The 19,349-nt window shown below is 29.4% G+C and overlaps 3 protein-coding genes across 10 annotated transcripts; 1 reads left to right on the top strand and 2 right to left on the bottom strand.

Annotated features, from left to right (window-relative positions):
• Nucleotides 1-4,771: 4,771 nt before the first annotated feature.
• On the bottom strand, nt 4,772-11,791 carry LOC105248919 (transcriptional repressor CTCFL). 8 transcript variants are annotated; one of them, XM_011253996.3, is made up of 13 exons: nt 11,721-11,791; nt 10,158-10,328; nt 9,821-10,044; nt 9,345-9,736; nt 8,983-9,152; nt 8,493-8,629; nt 7,879-8,029; nt 7,603-7,744; nt 7,165-7,437; nt 6,944-7,080; nt 6,416-6,561; nt 6,099-6,332; nt 4,773-5,951 (listed from the first exon to the last, which is right to left on the bottom strand). In XM_011253996.3, the coding sequence occupies exons 2-13, from the start codon at nt 10,282-10,284 to the stop codon at nt 5,898-5,900; spliced, it is 2,187 nt and encodes a 728-aa protein (XP_011252298.1). In that variant the 5' UTR covers nt 10,285-10,328; nt 11,721-11,791; the 3' UTR covers nt 4,773-5,897. The 8 variants fall into 8 exon arrangements, with proteins under 8 accessions (XP_025268916.1, XP_011252298.1, XP_011252296.1 ...); XM_011253994.3 differs by lacking the exon at nt 11,721-11,791 and adding an exon at nt 11,496-11,686; XM_011253997.3 differs by lacking the exon at nt 11,721-11,791 and adding an exon at nt 11,357-11,451.
• A 1,312-nt stretch (nt 11,792-13,103) lies between these two features.
• Nucleotides 13,104-17,126, bottom strand: LOC105248917 (motile sperm domain-containing protein 2). The gene is made up of 9 exons (XM_011253991.3): nt 16,934-17,126; nt 16,486-16,632; nt 16,112-16,289; nt 15,502-15,868; nt 14,354-14,432; nt 14,149-14,258; nt 13,807-14,007; nt 13,522-13,653; nt 13,104-13,362 (listed from the first exon to the last, which is right to left on the bottom strand). Exons 1-9 carry the CDS (start codon nt 17,013-17,015, stop codon nt 13,183-13,185), a joined length of 1,476 nt encoding a protein of 491 aa, XP_011252293.1. The 5' UTR covers nt 17,016-17,126; the 3' UTR covers nt 13,104-13,182.
• An 11-nt stretch (nt 17,127-17,137) lies between these two features.
• LOC105248918 (protein POLR1D) lies at nt 17,138-18,518 on the top strand. The gene is made up of 3 exons (XM_025413136.1): nt 17,138-17,296; nt 17,784-17,840; nt 18,210-18,518. The coding sequence occupies exons 2-3, from the start codon at nt 17,818-17,820 to the stop codon at nt 18,424-18,426; spliced, it is 240 nt and encodes a 79-aa protein (XP_025268921.1). The 5' UTR covers nt 17,138-17,296; nt 17,784-17,817; the 3' UTR covers nt 18,427-18,518.
• Nucleotides 18,519-19,349: the final 831 nt, after the last annotated feature.

Raw genomic sequence — 19,349 nt, 5'->3', positions numbered from 1 at the left:
ATAAAAAGGATATAAAAATTCTGCCTTGAAAAGTTTATTGCATATGCGTGTGCGTGAAATCCATATATTCTGTAATTTCTTTTTATCGTTTTCTTTCAATGCGACTCAGTGTCACTAAACTGTATGTAATTTTTAAAATGTAATCTGCTCTCATGAGTAAACTTCAGTAAAAATATATTATACAGAGATAATATAATATTGTCTTTTATTATTGATATATTGCCTTTTTTCAAAAAGATCGCGTTTGTAAAAAAATGTTATGAAAATAACATACACGTTCATTAATATTAATTTAATAATTTGTTATTAAGTATTTTCTAAGAAAGATTATTGTGAATCTTAATAGATATTAATTTGCAACATTAAATTCTTTTTATTTTAAAATATCTAAATTTATGTAATATCAAACATTATTTTTTCATAATGAATGGAAAAGTTTCAATAATAGATAATAATTATGATATCTCCATCTTATTATTTATTTTTCTTTTATTAATTTTTCTTTTAGCAACGTTTATTTCGACTTTCTAGTTTTCTCACATTTATAATTGAAAAAAATTTCCTTACACTTTTAATAAAATAAAAGAGCAGCTGTTGATTTTATTAAAGAAGCTTGCTCATTAAATTCATTTACTCATTAAATTTTATCCTTTCTATTTTATTATAAAATTAATCCTATGATTACTTATCGGTTTTTTATATCACACTTTTAATCTGCAGTTAGGAAAGTCTCTAAAATATGAATATTAAGAGATAATAATGCGCGTGCGAGAGAGAATTATATTAATATACAAAAAATAAATTGTGTATGCATGTAAAATTAGAATGATAAATATCTATATATCTTTTTCGACGTTGGAAACATTTATATAACTTGTTATAGTATATAATGTATGTAAAGATATATATATTATGTATGTATAATTTTTCAGGTAAATTTACTTAAGACATAGCGCATTTTTAGAGATCAATACGAGGGAACTTTGGAAAAAACTATAGTTTTTTTTAACCAGATCTATAGGAAGAAATTTCCAGTTGATTCGTGCAACATCCTTACCTATGTACAGAGCGGCTCGCCAGGTAAAGGTGAGGTCGTGGGAGGCCAAGAGAGTGCATTCGCGTGGGCCTGTACCCTGTGTCACATCCATTTGTCCCCGTGTCTGTTTCGTTTGTCGACAGTAGTATGTATGTGCTGTCGACCCGAGATTATCTCTCGGTCAAAAGAGAGTTTACTCCGTAAATCGTTTTCAACATTACGATTCTTTAACTAGCCGATGATACACAACAAAGCACTTTCACTCTTCTTAATCAGAATACTTGCCATTGATAATTTGCTGAAATTGAAAGAAAAATAGAAATAAATAGAAAAAAGAACACACAAATTTTACAATAGAGAAGGAAAAATGAATTTACAATAAGTTTAAGATTAAATCGTTAAGATTAAATCGTAAAACTCAGCTTCTAATTAATTTATCTTTATATATATATAAAGATATGTATGTACATCTTCATTGAAACATGGGTCACGCAATTCACGTCGCGTGTTTTAACGCTTTAAATACATCCCCATGAACGAAGGGAAACTTGCCTATGGGGTTAATGACCAAGGGTGCATTTGGGTGTGGTCTTTTCTAATAACACTAATAGAGGGGAGTGTAAATATAGATTGGTAAACGTTGCCATTTATTGACAAACGTGAGTAAAGTAATGTCGATAGAAAGAGAAGATCAAATTACAAATTTGAAAGCTCAGTGAATCTCAATATTCATTATGTCACTTTAATTAATCTTAATTAATTTTATTCTAAATTATTTCTTAAATTTAAATAATGTCCGAAAAGAATAAAAAAATTAAAAACGTAAGAATGTGAACACGACGAATGATCGAAATAAATATTATCGATGACATAATGTTTATTATTGAGAAAATGTTACACCGCTTTTTTTTATTCTTTGGGATAATGTAAGAAAGTGCAGAATTTTAGATAGCATATAGTAATTAATCACTAAATTACAATTGTACAATTTGTATGTAAAAAAAAATTATACATACTTTTTACAAGATTTATTTCGTTACCTTGAATTCTATAAGGTAAGCGAAATAATTTATTTCATGAGCAACATTGTACGAGTATTTAATTACACACTGTTCTTCATTTTGACATATTTATATAAAGATATATATTTCCTATCGCTTTATTAACAAGACAATTATTAAAAAGATCCGATCGATTTTATTGGAAAATTGTAATGTTTCCAGTGATAAAAAGACATGAGCTTATAAAAAAAGAAATCCATTGTTTCAAGAATCATTTTGTTATACTACTTTTATTAAAATTAAATTGAAATCTCTCATGTATGTGCTCTTATTTTTAATTATTTTAAAGGAAATTATCATGCCTCTAAATTAATTTGGAAACATTACGTGCGAGGTTGTGATTATTAAACAGTATATATGTGTATTAAAGACTATTTAAATATACAAGATATGAATTACCTCGCGACAATTTTATAATATACATAGAGCACAAATCTAACAGTAAATTTGCAATATTAATTTTTTCCTATAAATCATGTTTAATCTATTATATATATAAAATGATATAAATAGTACACATAGAAGTTTGCCAAAAAATATTATGCAAGACTTATTAGCGTCTAATTAACGAATGACAAAAAAAATGCATTGTTTTTTTTTTCTTTTTTAACGAACTTAGCTAACCAAGAATAAAAATATTATATTTTTTACATATAATATATCAATCTCCCATGAAACCAATATATTTCAATTTGCATAATTCTATCTATTTCTCGATTTTTAATATAAGAAAAGATTACATTATAGATAGATAATATAAAATATTTAATACAATTTTTAAATTATTTCCTTCTTAATATCTCGCATTTGCGTTGAAACATTAAAGTGATTTCTAATTCGAAATATGACAATAAGCATTTATTTACACTGCAGCCTCATATTATTCCCATTAATTGGAGTTTTGCGAGCTACTTTTAACAGAACTGTTATTCGTTCTATCCATTCATTTAGCTAAAGTCGTGATGAGCTTCTATTTTCATATTCATAATTATAAATAAACTTAGAAATATTATGCCAAGATATCCTATTGTTTTTCCTTATTATTAACATATGCAATCTTACCTAATATTCTTAATATTTTTAAGAAATATATAATTATACATATCATAATTGTACATTTGCTTGATATTTTACTAAACCACAAAACTACAATAATTTTATAAATTATTATGTGTACCTAATGCACTAATGGCAAAAGAAGTTCTTGTACCATGTATGTGAATCACACTGCAGCTCTCTATTAGAGATATGCAAAGTATTTTGATAAACAAAGTTGAAGATTCTGATATTAAATATCCACAAACAGAAACGGGCTAATTGAAAGCCAGGCGCGGTAATCGAAGTAAAAATTCTTTTCCTTTCTAATATAATTTATTATTTAAAGGCGTTTCGATCTCTTGGATCATCATCAGCATCAAATAATATAAGCTATAATATATAAAAATACATAAAAATCCCTTTTTAAAAAAGATATGTTACGTCTATTAATATGTAATACTCGAAAATCTCGAAGTTTATTTAGTATTGTTGCCTCTTTTTCGCGATGCCGATTGATTTATGCGACTTGCTTCATTCATATGATTTGTGGCTGTCAAATCAGCTATCAATTTTGAGTGTGAAATAAAATTATAATTAAAAATGTGTAGTGAAAAAAACTAAATGGCGCGCACAAAACGCGCGCTTTGTATGTTATTCTAATAATATAAAAAATAATAAAGTATAAATTATAAAAATAAAAATTCACAAAAAATATAAAATTACACATAAATTATATTAAAAAGTGCAAAAAAGTGTGTTGTTCTGTATTTTCGAACAAACACAATATGCTTCCCTCCGGCCAATATTTTTATACATTGATGACATTAATGATGCCAAGTTTAAATTTCCAACAAATTTTTTTTCATCCTAAAATACGCGTGTAGGCTTTCCTTATAATTCTGAAAGCTACTTTTTTGTCTTTTATGAATATTATCTCCGATATTAATCACTACCATAGATAGACTTTTCATTCAAGATTTCGTCGTTCCATGTAAATTCAGCTTGTAGTCAGTGATAACAGAATTACAAAGAGATTTTTTTTGTAGAATTTTGAATATAAGAGCCTTTGTTTATTAAGCCATAGATCACTGTATCTTAGCAAACATTCGGCATAGTAATAAGCTCTCTACTCTCTTCAATCATAGCAAATATCACGCTTACAAGACTTGGAGATGAGGATGATCAAGATTTTTCTTATTATTCTTTTATTATAAATACGTAGGCGATGTTGCATTAATGGTTTTTTTCGATGTTCTCTTTTTCTCTTTCTCAATATCATTTTTAAAAATTCAACTCATTCCATTTAAATGATAATGAAGAAAACTAATGATTGATGTTACGATGATTTTAAAAAATAGTTTTATACAATTTCACTTCTTTTAAAAGATACTTTGAGTCTCAACATTTTTTTCTACTAAAAGAGATAGTCATCAACCTAATTGACAAAACAAAATCTTAAATTTGTAATTGATACATTGTTAAATAATAGATATCTGTTCTCGTTTATAATCCAAATATTACAAATGCACTATTTGAAATATATAGCAAAAAGAATTAAATTTAAATATATCTAACGCGAACAATAAAAACTAAATATCTTTTATATTTTAACATCTTATACATTTTTATATTCTTTGAACAATTCAAGTCTGTGATCTACAGTTTGTACACAAGTCTATCATATATTAGAATTAATCAATTATAACAGTTTATTCTTATATATAAAGATGCTCTACCAAATGAACACAGCAATGTGGTATATAAGATCTTCCGTAAAGATTGCGATGTTTCATATGTTGAATAGACAAGTAGACTCTTAAAAACACAATTGGTTAAGTATCACAATCACATCATTAGAAATATATCGTAACATTACGTTCTCATGGATCATAATTGAATAATTAGTTCGCACGAGGTGGAAAGCGATTGATGTCAAAAACCAATAAAATAGCTTAAACTTCTAGAGTTCAAGAAAAGTTTGCGCCATATATCTCAATAGAGAATTTATCGAAAGTTAAACTTGACGTTTGTCGTAAAAAATGTTGACTTATGTTTGTTTATACATCATCAATATCATATTATTGTCAAAGTTTTGTTTGACTGACAGTTGCATTCCGATTCATGTGATTTTCGGTGTTTCGTGATGGATAAGTCGTATCCTTTTAACATTGAAAACCAACCTTGGTTTCATTTTTTCTCTCTTTATGCTATTCCTCAGCTTATAAAATGATTTGTCGATTGTTTTGGCAATGCTTCCGACTATTGTCATGTATTTCCTTTCTTAACAACTGGAACTGGAGGGAAACATATTGCGCTTGTCGTGGAGGTTGCTGAGATCACAAAAAGGTGCTTGCACTTTTTAATTTAATTTATATATATAATTTTATTTGTAAATTTTTTATAATCTACGCGTTTTTATAATCTACGTGTTTTACATGTTATCTTTACGTATTATTTATATATTATTGAACAACTGTCAATTATGATTCAATTAATAGACTAAAACATGACTTTAAGCAATTAATAAATCACATTTTAAAAGAAAAAAAATTCAAATTTCAATTATCATACCTGAATCACAATTAGTGTCATTTTTTGGATATTTTTAAATAGCAGTACACTGCACTCACAGTTTTTTTCTGTACACAGTATATATAATTTTTTTCGGTTTTAATGATTTTTTTGGGGGGTACGTACACTAACACTGGGACCAAAGTAAAACATTGGACTATTAAATAGATACATTCTTCTTATATTTGTTATTACGAAATTGTCTGTAACATGTTTATATTACTGCTTTCTTCTTCTTCTTCCTCCTAAAAAAAATAAATGCCATGGTAACATGTATTCATCTATAAATAAATTCACATATCTTTTTCTCTTCATGAGTATTGTAAGCAAGTTTTCAAAAAATTAATCAATTAAAAAACATGAAACTATGAAATTAGAAAACATGAACTTACTTCATCAAAACCAAAACAGGTTTCCATTTCCTTTTGCAACTTTGGATCACTTTGTGTGTTTTGTGTAGAAGATTTAGGTGGACTGGAGGTAATAGATTCTATTTTTAAATCTTGCATTTCTATATCTTCATCTGCTTCATCAACTTCTTCTCCTGTTTCTGCTACTATACCACTTTCTTGACTTAAAGGATCTTGCATTACTAATTCTCCATCTTCATTTGCAACTACAGCCATCTGTTATAAATATAAATGTAATCATACATAATTTATTCCAAAAGATAAATTAATCTTTCAAATTATTTTGTGTTTGACAATACCTGATCAGTTCCTTGATTGTCAGCTAATTGGATAACTTCAAGTACAACATATTGTTGACCATCAGTGCCTTGGACTGCCATCATGTCATCTTCATCTTCTTCCTCTTCTTCATCTTCATAACCTTTAAGTTTAGAAGCTAAATCACCTGTTGTCGCAACATAACACATGGATATTAGTCAATGATCTACATTTAGATCATATCGTAAGTGACCCTGTGAGTGTAATGTTTTTATGTACATATATCATATTTTATGTACATATATATATGTTTTTATGTACATATATGATTAATATCACTAATATATTAATAAAACCTAATTTCTAATTAATTTTTCATGTGGAGAAACAAATATAGATCTTTGTTAAAGATATACATCTTCTAAAAAAATGAAAATATATATCTTCATTAAAGCATAGATTATTCAATTATATGCTAAAATAAGATAAAATATTAAAAAAATTACATTTTATCAATAAATGATGTAAACTATAATGCATCAGATTTAAATATTTATAAGATATTTTACCTGTCATTACTTCAACACGTTGACCATCAATAATTTGTATTTTTTTCTGTCTGCCAATTTTCAAAGCCTGCTGTTTTTCTTGAAGAGATGACTCTGGATCATGAACAGCCATATGTCGAATAAGATTACCTTTGTGTCTATAGGACAAAAATATATTTTATTAGAAAAAGTTATATCAATTTAATATTTTATATCATCAATTGTTTCAAGTAATCACACACCTAAATGCTCTTTCACATTCGGGACATTGATGCGTTTTTTCTTGTGGTGGAGGAGGAACGTACGAAGGATTATGATAGAGATTGCAGTGCCGTTTGAGTAACTGTTTTTGCCTAAATGATTGAAAGCAATGATCACATTGATACGGCTTTTGATCGGTATGAATGAGCATGTGACTCTCCAAATGACGCGCCGATATAGACGCATACGGACATAAATCACACTTGTAACATTTCTCTCCTTCATGAGTTTTGCTATGCAATTTATAACTATATCTGCAATGTATAATATCTATGTATTAAAAAATATAGTTTACTGTCAGATGCACAATCATATTATGACTTTTTTCTAATTCATTCATATATATTTGCTTGTTCAAACACATACACATTATCACAATATAAATGAAGTTTTATTAGTCAAAGAAATTATTGACATACCTATCCGGGAATGTTTTTCCACAACGTTTACATTTTAAAGGTTTATCAGAAGTATGTAATTTTTGCACATGGATCCTGAGATCCGTTTTCCTGCCACATGTAGCTGGACATAATTCACACTGAAATACTGGTTTATCGCCTACTGTAATATACATTATTAACATGAACAAATAAGTTTTAGCAGATAATACTTAATTTCTATACATAAATGATACAAGTCTATACAAAATATAAAATAAGTAGTATGCATATAATACACTTATATATATAATTTACCATTATGAATTAATTTATGTGCTTTTAAACTGTTTGATTGAGTAAATCTCGCTTGACAAAAATCGCATTCATATGGTTTTTCTCCAGTATGAATGCGAAGGTGACGTTTCAATTTAAATGTATCTGGACTTGCATATGTACAATGTGGACACTAAAAAAATAATTAAACATTATATTTTAATTAGTCAGCAACATAGAATTATTTTGTAAGTAAAAATTTATAATAATTTTATATATTTAAAGATATTAAGTACAAATAAATTTTTTTCACAGATAGAATAATATAAATAATTATAACACTTAAGAATAATTGATCAGGAAAAATTATATAGAAAGCCATAAGTTATGTGTTAATATTATAAAAACTACAAAATAATAGGAAAAAAAAATAAATTTCACATAGATGTTCTCAGATATATGTAATTTTCATATTAGCAATCAATGTTCAGTTGTAGCATAGCCTCCCATGTGTGTACATGCAATTGTAATTTATTTTCTCCATGCTCTCATGCTCATATCATTACAAATAGAGCATTTTCATGTGCATGTTTATATTGAATGTTATGTTATGCATGTATGATATTAAAAATAAAGAAAAATATGATAAGATATACCTGATAAGGTCGCTCGCCTGTGTGACATCTAATATGTCTTTTCAATTTTGATAGCTCAACAGAGGCATAATCGCACTCATGACATTTGTGAGGTTTTTCATGAGTGTGTCTGTACCGAACATGTCTTACAAGTTCACCTGTATAAAGATATATTTAATAATTACTATATTTTCTATAATTACTATACTTTTTATAATTTCTAAAATTACTATACTTGTGCATATATTTGACAAAATAAGATATTATAACTCATAAATTTTGAGAAAATTAAATATTTTTATTCTATTTGTGTAACATAATGATTTACATATTATATTATATTATATTATATATATATATATATATATATATACATATACATATACATATATATACACACGCTAATTTTGTAGATAAAATTTATATATATAAATTTTATCTACAAAACTTTCATTCTCAATATCTATTTTAATGATACAAATAAAAAAGTAAATAACATTAAATTACATACCAGAAGTCGTAAATGCACTCTCACAAAACTTGCAATGATGAGGCTTGGTCCCAGTATGAGTATTCACATGATTCTGAAGCGAAGCCAAAGTTTTAAATCCTCTCTCACAAACACTACATTTATGTGGTCTTTCCTCTGAGTGAGATTTCATGTGCCGTGATAAAAGATACCTGTTACATATGAAAAGGAAATTTAAAAATATAAAAAAGAAATTTTTCTTATAAACAATTTTTCTAAAAGATAGTTTTAATATATAACAATAAATTCAAAGATAAAAATTAGAAAGATTATAGCGTAATATGAAAAATTTAAAAATAATATAAGAAACATAAGAAAAATATAATTATGTGTGAAAGCAGTACCGTTTTGGGCTGGTGTAATTGCAGTAGTTACACATATGGGCCTGTGTTATAGTTTGAGATTTTTTAGGAAGAAATTTAACAATTTTCGTCTTATCATCTTCCGCTTCGGATTCAACTGGAGCTTCATTGTCTTCATTATCTTCAAAATCATATACAGTGAGATCTTGTTCACCTTCTGCCTCTTCTCCTTCTGCTGCGGTTGCTGTTGCTGTTGTTGCTATTGTTTCATTTTCTGCAGGTTTACTTTCTTTTTCTTCAGATTCAGGTTGCTGAACTATCAGAACATAACTAACTTCTCCAGGATTTGTGTCAGATGGTACAATCGTGACAGTTTGATATGCATCAGCAGAATTAATTACAACTTGATTGTTTTCATTAGTGGCTACTTGTCCCTAAAATTTATTCTTGTATATAAGATATGTTCCTTACTTTAAAAATATAATTATACCACAGTTTTCTTTTTTAATATTACTTACATCTTCATCACCATCGGCATTTTCAAGCTCTTCAATTTCATGATACTGTTCATCTTGATTTGCTTCCCCTTCATTTTGTACATCAGTTTCTTCTACTTCTTGTATTTGCACTTGTGTCATCACAGGCGGTTCATCGCTATTTGCCTGATAATAATATTGACCAGATTGATCAACAAAGTATGTTCCACCTTCTTCTCCACCAGACAATCCTTCCACTTGTTGTACTATAAGACATAAGTATATAAGAGAAGTTAGTAGTACTAAATCAGTATTAAGAGAATAAATATTATTTAACATAATAAACATCTACAAAACAAAACTATCATGGAATACCAACATTGCACATGCAGTTGCTCTCCTTGTCCTCCCTCTATTTCCTTATTAAATGTTTCTAAGTAAGTTTGTATCTCTGTGACAGATTCTTGTTCCTCTTCCAACTTTATCGTTGCTACATTACTCGTCATGATTGAAGCATTTAATTCGTACAGTAACACCTATATTCATTAATCTGAAACACATTAATAACATTAATATATTAAAACATATTCATGGGTCAACTTAAAGATACGTTTGATATCATTCTAAATATAATCAATGTTAATATAAAATTTGTGTCAACAATTACGCATACATTCTAAAAATAAAGTTGGCAATGTCAAGTATACATTATATATAACATATAATGTATATTTTAAAAAAAATTGAATTCTTTTCAAAAATTTGTGAATTTTTCCTCCTAGAAATACTAATTGCTACTGACAAAGCAAAAACGCGAAGCAATTTCATTTTTCAAGATTTTAGGGGACAGGAAATTTGTATTAATTTAGCCTTCTACCTTTCATCATCCACCGGTTTTGAAATCTATCTTAAATACCGCGAGTCTACATCGCGAGGAAACGCCGAGCGTGTCTAGAAAATAAACCATTTCGAACATCGACAAAACTGAAAACATCCCCGTGGCACGTCGACGACGACGTCGTTCTCCCCGGAGCGCGTCGTCCGTTACACTCGCGCGAATTAAGGAGAAAAAAATCAATAAAGCGACAATCACAACACAAAAACGGGAACTCGCACCGCCGAGGCTCGGCGCTCGACGCTCCCCGAGTGTCGGCGTCGCGGCGCCGATTTCTCGGCGCGCGCGACAAACATCAGGGGTGCACGCGACCACGGGGGACACGACGAGCGCCGCGGAGGCGACGCGCGCCACATGACACGAAACGAGACCGAGGCGAGAGGACGCGCGTGGCGATCAACGGTGCTACGGGGGATGACGAGCAACGCCGTGGACCGCGGGAGAGAGAGAGGCGTGCGATGGCGCGCCATGACGGGCGACGCCAGCGGCCAGCGAGGCGAGACGACGAGCCGCGTGGAGACGCGGGAGATACCTGGGGGGCACCGTAATCGCGGACTCTCGTAGCACACGGCGGGGGCCCCACGAGGTCGCGCATTCTGTCGGGGAGCTTTTAAGACAACGCGGGTGCTTTCGATCTCAGGACACAGGGGGCATTAACGACAAAAATTTCAGAAAATTATCACCGTCGGCGCTGTCATCAATATGGAGGACATGGGGCGACGATGCCGCCGTGCCGTTGCGTCGCGTGTCACCGACGGCCCATCGATCGTTCGCGGACACTCCGGCCACTTCCGACCGGTCGGATTATTCGAGTAGACTCACCGCTCGTAATCGCAGGACAGAATTGTGCGCGCGATGCGGCACGAGGCGACGCGAGGCTTCGAATTAATCACATAAACCCACGTTCGTTCGCGTGAGGGCGTTGTGTAAGAGGCAATATGGCCGATCGAACTGCGACGGTTCAAATGCTGCGCTGGGATGCGCGTTGGCAGCTGCGCAGTAGCACGCTGCGCATCGCTCTCTCGTGCTCTCCTCGTGTTTGTATACCTCCTTCGCTATTTCCGAGTGCCGTCGTAGAGGCCCTGTGTCCCGAGCTCTCGTCCTGGATTCTCGACACGGCTCTGCCATTATTTTCGAACCTATCTCCGCGTATTTGCGTAACCACGCGTCCCCTACTTATACGAGCGAGAAATCAATTGATGGCCTGTTCAAGGACAAAGGAGCGTTGAAAGGAAGTCGCATCGCTCCTTGCGTCGAGCGCATGATTGTTTATTTTTTTTTATGCGTATCACGGCTATGTAAATACGTCAATTAGCCTTTGCCCTTTGATGAATCGTCGAATTGTTGTAATTATGTACGGAATGTATCCTGTGCGTAAGAGCGACACGATAGCCAATCGGTCTCTCGCTTTTGCTAAAATAATAGTACGTAATGAAAAGTGATTGGCTATCGCGTAGTTTCTACAACAATTGGTTCATTTTTCCCTTCGTGTATATACGTCATATTGCGCGCATCTTCTGAATAGACCCTAAAAATTCTATTGGTCGATCAAAATTTGCGCGAAAACTGAATCTATTTGAATATTTGCTTCCCACCGATTAATTTTTATACAATTAACAAATATAAAAAAAAAGATATTATCGATTCTTGTATAATACTTGACAGATTTGCTCGATTTTTGCTATTATCACATGTCGACAAATTTATCAGAATACATAGATAAAAGTGCAATTGACACACTGATGTATTACAATTATTGAACTATATAAGACTCTATGTTAATTGAAAAAAATTAGTGATCAAATTCGCTGCTAAACTGTTCGTATATAATTTTGTCAGGCAAATATGAAATGTGTTGAAAAACTAAAAGGCTTTCATCAGTTTGATTAAAACATTTTTTCAAGTTATACATATTTTTAAAATTGCTTATCTCTTAATAATTAACTACAACCATGTATAGCAAACAATACCAATGATTAAATACAACAATGTCCAAAGCAAAATCATTAAGAATATATACAACTTACATATATACATACATTAATCCGCATTTAAATTTAATACATAATTATCAGGGTAGTTTTGTAGTTGTTTTCTTGTAGTGTGTATAAAAGCTTACAAAAATAGTGTAGTTTTATAATATAGTTTTACAATATTGTAAAGTTAATAGGTATAGTTATGCATATACTCTTTATGCATTGTGTTGCAGAACACAATGGTAACCATAAAATTACCACAATGGTAATAACTTTTAAAAAAATAATATACATATATATTGAATGTTACATAAGAAATTACAAAATTAATGCCTATAAAAACACAATTGAATATTTATAGACTTTTATGGGAGAGAGCAAAATAATAATTTAAACATATTAATTATATTGTGTATGGTATAGATTAATTTTTATATATTTATATGTTAGATTTAATTAGAATAGAAACATTTGTTAACATTTTTTTTCTCATATATCAAAGTTGTAAATGAGTATTTTAAACCATGAGTATTTTAGTTACCATGATGAATGTGGCAGTTTTGTTGATCCACTAAATTTTTAATATCCATTTTCAGAATATAAATCAACAGCATTCCTATTACGATTGTCAATACCATATAAATTAAAAGCATGTATCTTACAGTAACAATTTCATCACGCAACTTTTTACAATTTTCTTCAAGAAGATTTATCTGGAATTATGAACGATGAATCAGCATAAAAAAATTTAGTTTAATATTTATATTTTTATGAAATATATGTAAATGTACATATATATATATATATATATATATATATATATATATATATATGTGTGTGTGTGAAAGCATGTTACATTTTGACTTAAATACCTTAGAGAAAAATGCATCAATATTACGATCATTTCCTGTAGAAGTTAATATAGAATGAGATTTTTGGACTTCATTGTTTTCACTGTTACCATCACAACATCGTAGTCTATGCATTTCTGATGCTTTTTCAGACTATAAAGAAAGAGAGCACACAACAACGCATTAGCATCTTAATGATCTTGTTCATAAATATAATTAAAATTTATAGTTGTTGATACTTTACATAATAAGATATAATGAGATAAATATTGAATTAGAGAATAAAAAAAAAAAGAAACAATTTACCTTCCAGAGTGCAGCGAGTTCCTGTGGTGTAGTATTTGCATTTTTTAATGAAAGGCACATGACTAAAAATCTATCATTATGTAAAAGACCACGTATATTATAGCCAGGCTGTAATACAACCACAACACTTCGTTGCTCAGATGGTTGTAAAATTCCAGAACTTGGTCTTACTCTAAATTTTTCAGGGGATGTTGTCTTTATCTACAAATTATTGTACTTGTATGTCATATGCTATATATATTTGTGTATTTGGTTTAATATATCTTCATGAATCTATTTTAATATAATATAATGATAATAAAATAAATATATATAAGATAAAGACGGAATAGAAAATAATACCTTATAAGATAAAGACTTATCAGTTGTAATATTTTTAAGAGTAATTGTTCCTGTAATGTCATTTCCATCCTTATTAAATGTAATTGCTTCCATAGGTTCTATGGATAATACTAAAACAAACATAATTTAAAGACGTAGATATTTTTTATACCATTAGTGTTAAATCTTAATAAATGCTTGATTGCATAATAAATTTGGTACATACACTGTTCTTCGTTAGTTTGCTCTCCAATATTTGGAGATGGGCTTTGTTCTGTAATTGGTGAATTTTCTGCGAAATGCACCTAGAAAATAATATATAGCATGCTTAGAAAAGAAATCAAATAAAATTTCTAAAAATTATTAATAATTTGATGTACATCCTGTATATGTTCCATATTATTTAGTCTTTTCTTATGCATATTATATTATACCAAGGAGGTTAAGCTCTTTTATTTTGTTTCTATCATTGACACCTGAATAGATAGATAAGAATCTCGCGAGAGGGGTGGCTGGAAACTGATAAATGCGGTAAGGAGGGGTAGTGCATGAACTTCGGTTAAATCCGTCAACGTTCGACTATATTCGGCACAATTTGACATGACGATTTTATTGACATCATCGATTCTAAACCAGATTCTCTTCACGTAGATGTTCAAATAGTGTTTATTTATAAAAAAATGTTTATTTTTATTTTATTTTTATAATAATTAAGTTTTACATAAAGTAATATATAAATAAATATAAAAATAATATGAAAATAATAATATTTATATATTGAATATTAAAAAAATATAAATATAAAAATAATGTAATAGATATATAAATAATATGACAATATTCATAACACAATTTCGCACAATACACGTGAGCTGAATCTTGATGTTAATGATTCGAGTGGAATTAACCGCTCATTATCGGGTATAACAGAATTCAACCGAAAAGTCTCTCCTTATCGTGAATATCAAAGCTTCAATCGTCTTAATCAGTAGCTAATACTCCATCCATTCAGATCTCAATGGTTTCTATAAATATAGGAAGACTGATTGTAAATGAACCATAGCAATACAACAAAAGAAATAATAAAAGAATAGACTCAATAAAAAAAGAAATATGGCGAGCTTCATTAAATAACTTTAATAATTAATTCTTTCACTTCCTTTCAATTCCTACCTATGTTTCCTATCTATGTTTGTCTTAATTCTGTTGAAAGAAAAAGAACAGAGAGAGAATAAAAAAATATAGCAAAGTTGCTCTATCATATATAAAAACAAAAGAAGAATCTTAATATTTATTTTATTTTTTTAGTAATATTAATAGTATTAGTAGTTTCAAATAAAAACTTTAATAAAAGAAGAAAAGATGTATATGTACCTTTTTATTATCCAGTTTGCCATTCAATACACCATTGTCTCCATTTGTTCGTACTTCTGGCACAAATTTGAATACGTAATCACTGCTACCTCCCCAAGATTTTAACGCATCATTCGGATCAATAAACTCTTTCAATGTTGTTTTGTTAACAAGTTTGATTTTTGGAATAGCTTTAGCAGGTAACCATGATTTTATTAATTTAAAAGCTGTATTTAAAATCCAGGGCATTTCAAAAATTATGATATAATTTAAAAAATTGGGATAATAAGACTTGAATAAATTAATGAGGTATTTAATAAGCTCCATATCCATGTTGGAAAGTCCAGCTTCTGCCATATCAAAGAAAAGCGATACCTGATCTACTTCTCTGAAAATACAATCAAAATTTATAATGATATACGCATATTTGTAAGTATCTGAAAAAAGAAAGCTTATGAATAAAAAAGTTAGACCGATTGGAAGATTTCAATTGATTTAAGTATTTCATTTTAAGTAATTCGTCGTTTTTTCAAAAAAAGGTTGAGATTCAAAGATTGAAATCATAAACATTTTATTCATAAACTTTTTTTCTTTAGGCAAAATCATATTTGCTATTCTAAAATTAAGATACCTTTCTAATCTCTCAAACCAGTAAACTATACATCTCTGAAGTTCTGCAAAATCTTTCACTCCTTTAACATGCAACTTTAACTTAATCACAAGAAGTTTCTTGCCATCTTTATCTTTACCATAGCCATAGCATGATCCTTCTTCTAAATATTCTCTTTTCACATTATCTTCGGTAATATCTGTAATTTATCTTGTAAATGTTAAAAGGAGAAAAAGAAAGATGTTTTATAATATGTTATCAAATTACATATGTTATTCAAATTAATATAGATTTGCTAGAACAATCTTTGCCATTTTTTTACTTGTTACTAAAAATATTTATATGGCAAAAACTAAGCAAATACAGAATAGTAAATACAATAAAAATAGCTTTACCATTTGCTCCAAATTTTTTTCTCCAAGTACAAGTATCCCAAAGCATATTAAATGCCTCTTGTTCATTGAGGTCAGTAGCCTCTAAAAATCGTCTTAGCCAGTCATCAGTATTTTTTATCCTGGCTATATCAGCAGGATGAAAACCCTCTGAAAATAATATTTGTTCATCAAATTAAGCATATAGAATTCACGAGGAGATTAAATCATATCTTTTCTCTCTTCTTTTTTGATTTTTAATTCTTTAAATATTGATGAGATGTGCGTGTGTCTCATGCATTATTAATATCGCATTCTTTGCTACACATTGTCAATTGTTTTCAATTGAATACGCGATCGACTGGCACGACCTTTGCACATGTTACATGAGCACTGTATTACAACACAGTATACAATTTGTGTTACAACGCGGTAGGATTCGTTTTCGATGAAAGAGGAAGAAGGTACATACTAGGATCGGGTGGTCCCTCGTCGTCTAGCTTTTTGAAAAACTTGTCGCGAAGTTCCGTGATCGCCTTCGCACTCACTTCCATCTTCCTTCCGTCAAGCTAGTGGCCGGGAGAATGACACTTTGACCGGCACCGAGAACAAATTTATTCACACGCCTCATCTATGCGCGCCACGTCGCGCATGCCATTCGAACTTTCCTTCCACCATGCCCTTGTCATCAACAGCAAGTTTTTTCCGTATTTTAAAAAAGTGAAGTATATTCAGAAGAGAGGAGAGAAGAGTAACAAAGTGCGAAAATTAATTTGGACAACGTGTGTAACAATTGAGAAGAAAAGATTTTGCGCTTATCGCGAATTGATCGAAGGTACTTCGTAATGTTCGCTTATAATACTGTCAAATTTATGTGTATTTTTAAGAATTATCAATCTAACTTGATTCCTCATCTTCCTTGCAATTCTCTCTGCGTTATATTATGCAAAGCATTTATCATAAATAAGCAATTAGAGTGAAATTGCGTGCTTATGATCAATTATTTCTAGCGATAAAATGCGTCATATATATACTCCTGAGTATTTTCCGCAGCTTGAATCAGCTGTGAAAACAGCCATTTTGCAGTCATCAGCTGTCACAAGTGTTATCACATTGCGGAAGTATTTATTGCGTGCGAATCAGTATGACAATTTATGACAAACGTGACGTTTCGAAACAATAGTTTGGTTTCATGTGATAAAGATAAAAAATTGTAAATTAAGCACGCGATATCAAAATATAATCTATATGTGTGTGTGACACGAATGATACATACACAATATTATCATCGTAAATCATCGTTATATTTTCGCTTGTTTTAGGATTTATAGGATAATAATCCTAAGATAAGTAAAGATGGATGATGAAACATTAAACAGGTAGTTGTACGATTTTAAATTGTATTGTTTATAATTATTTCATATACATAGAACCTCAACGATATAATCTGTATAAATGTGTATAAAGTTTTTTCCTATTTTAAGAATATAATTTAATTTATTGGCTGGCTTTTATTTTTGTTTTTTATATTAAGAAAATTAGATATTATAAAATTATATTTCCAAATATATTGAATCATAACCATAATATGAGTTTATATTTGAATAATTTTTAAGCCTAATTCGAGTTTTTCACATTAATATATTTTAATATGCATAAAAATAAAAATTTATCATAATTTTTTAATAATTTTATCTCCATAAATAAGTTTATAGCGTTACTATGAAATATAAATATATATTATATAGACTTGCAGTTGAAGCTTTGCTGGAAGAAGCTAAACTCGGTGCACAAAGGGCTGAAATAATGGGACCTAGTGGATGGGTAAAACCTAAAGAAACCGTTAACAAAAGATTTCTCCATTCAACATTAAGAAATGCAGTAATATCGAACAAACATCGTACACTGAAGCAAGAAAAAGTAAAAGTTCAATCATATAAAACAGATACTGTTAAAAAATCATAAGTTACAATATATATATATATATATATTCTTGTTATACAATTTTGAAACATATACTTATCATTTTCCTTGGCATACACACATATATTTAAATTTGCTGCTAAATAACTGTTTTGTATTTATTTCTTTTATTACAATACACTCATGTTATAATTAATGTTACATCTTTTTACAAAATCGAAAAAAATTTCTTTACAAATGTACCAATAGATGTAAAAAAAATTATAAATCACAACTATCAATATTGTATAAAAATATTGTATAAAAATTTTCAAATGTTTCGTAAATATCTATATTTATATTCGTTTGTCAATATTTAATATTTTCTTCTTTGATAAATTATATATTTCAGTTGCTTATAAATTTTCATAGAAATTACTTTTATTTACAATGTCAATATTAAAGTCACTTTAATAATTGTAACATGTAAAATTCTGTTATACAGTTTTATATCTCTCTAATTTTTAATGAGACATCATTAAAACTTTAAATATGAAATGTACAAAATGTGTCATTTCTTTGTCACCTTGCACATTTAGTACTATTTTTTTACATACTTAGCTTAAAGATCAATAAAGATTAATTGTGTAATACCACCAAGTAATAACAAGTTTTATAAAAGCACCAATATCTTTAAACTTATATATAGCTTTAACAAATATATAGTGTAGAGAATGTAATCATACATCTTTTCTAACTATAAAATTACTTACTAATTAGTAATTACTTACAATTAAAACATTTTGCATTGATAAGTTGCGCATATCAATATATGGCATTGTTTAAATGTTTGCTTAAAAATCAAAATAATCACATATTCATAGTTACATATCTGTATATATCGCATTAGGACTGACAAGACTGATAAATCGAGAGGTCTTTCCATATTAAGATGCAGTTGATATTTTTTTACTACATATTATAAA

Source organism: Camponotus floridanus, unplaced genomic scaffold, assembly GCF_003227725.1.
Source record: "Camponotus floridanus strain SB8 unplaced genomic scaffold, Cflo_v7.5 scaffold60, whole genome shotgun sequence".
NCBI lineage: Eukaryota > Metazoa > Arthropoda > Insecta > Hymenoptera > Formicidae > Camponotus > Camponotus floridanus.
This window is presented reverse-complemented; position numbering and strand designations above follow the sequence as displayed.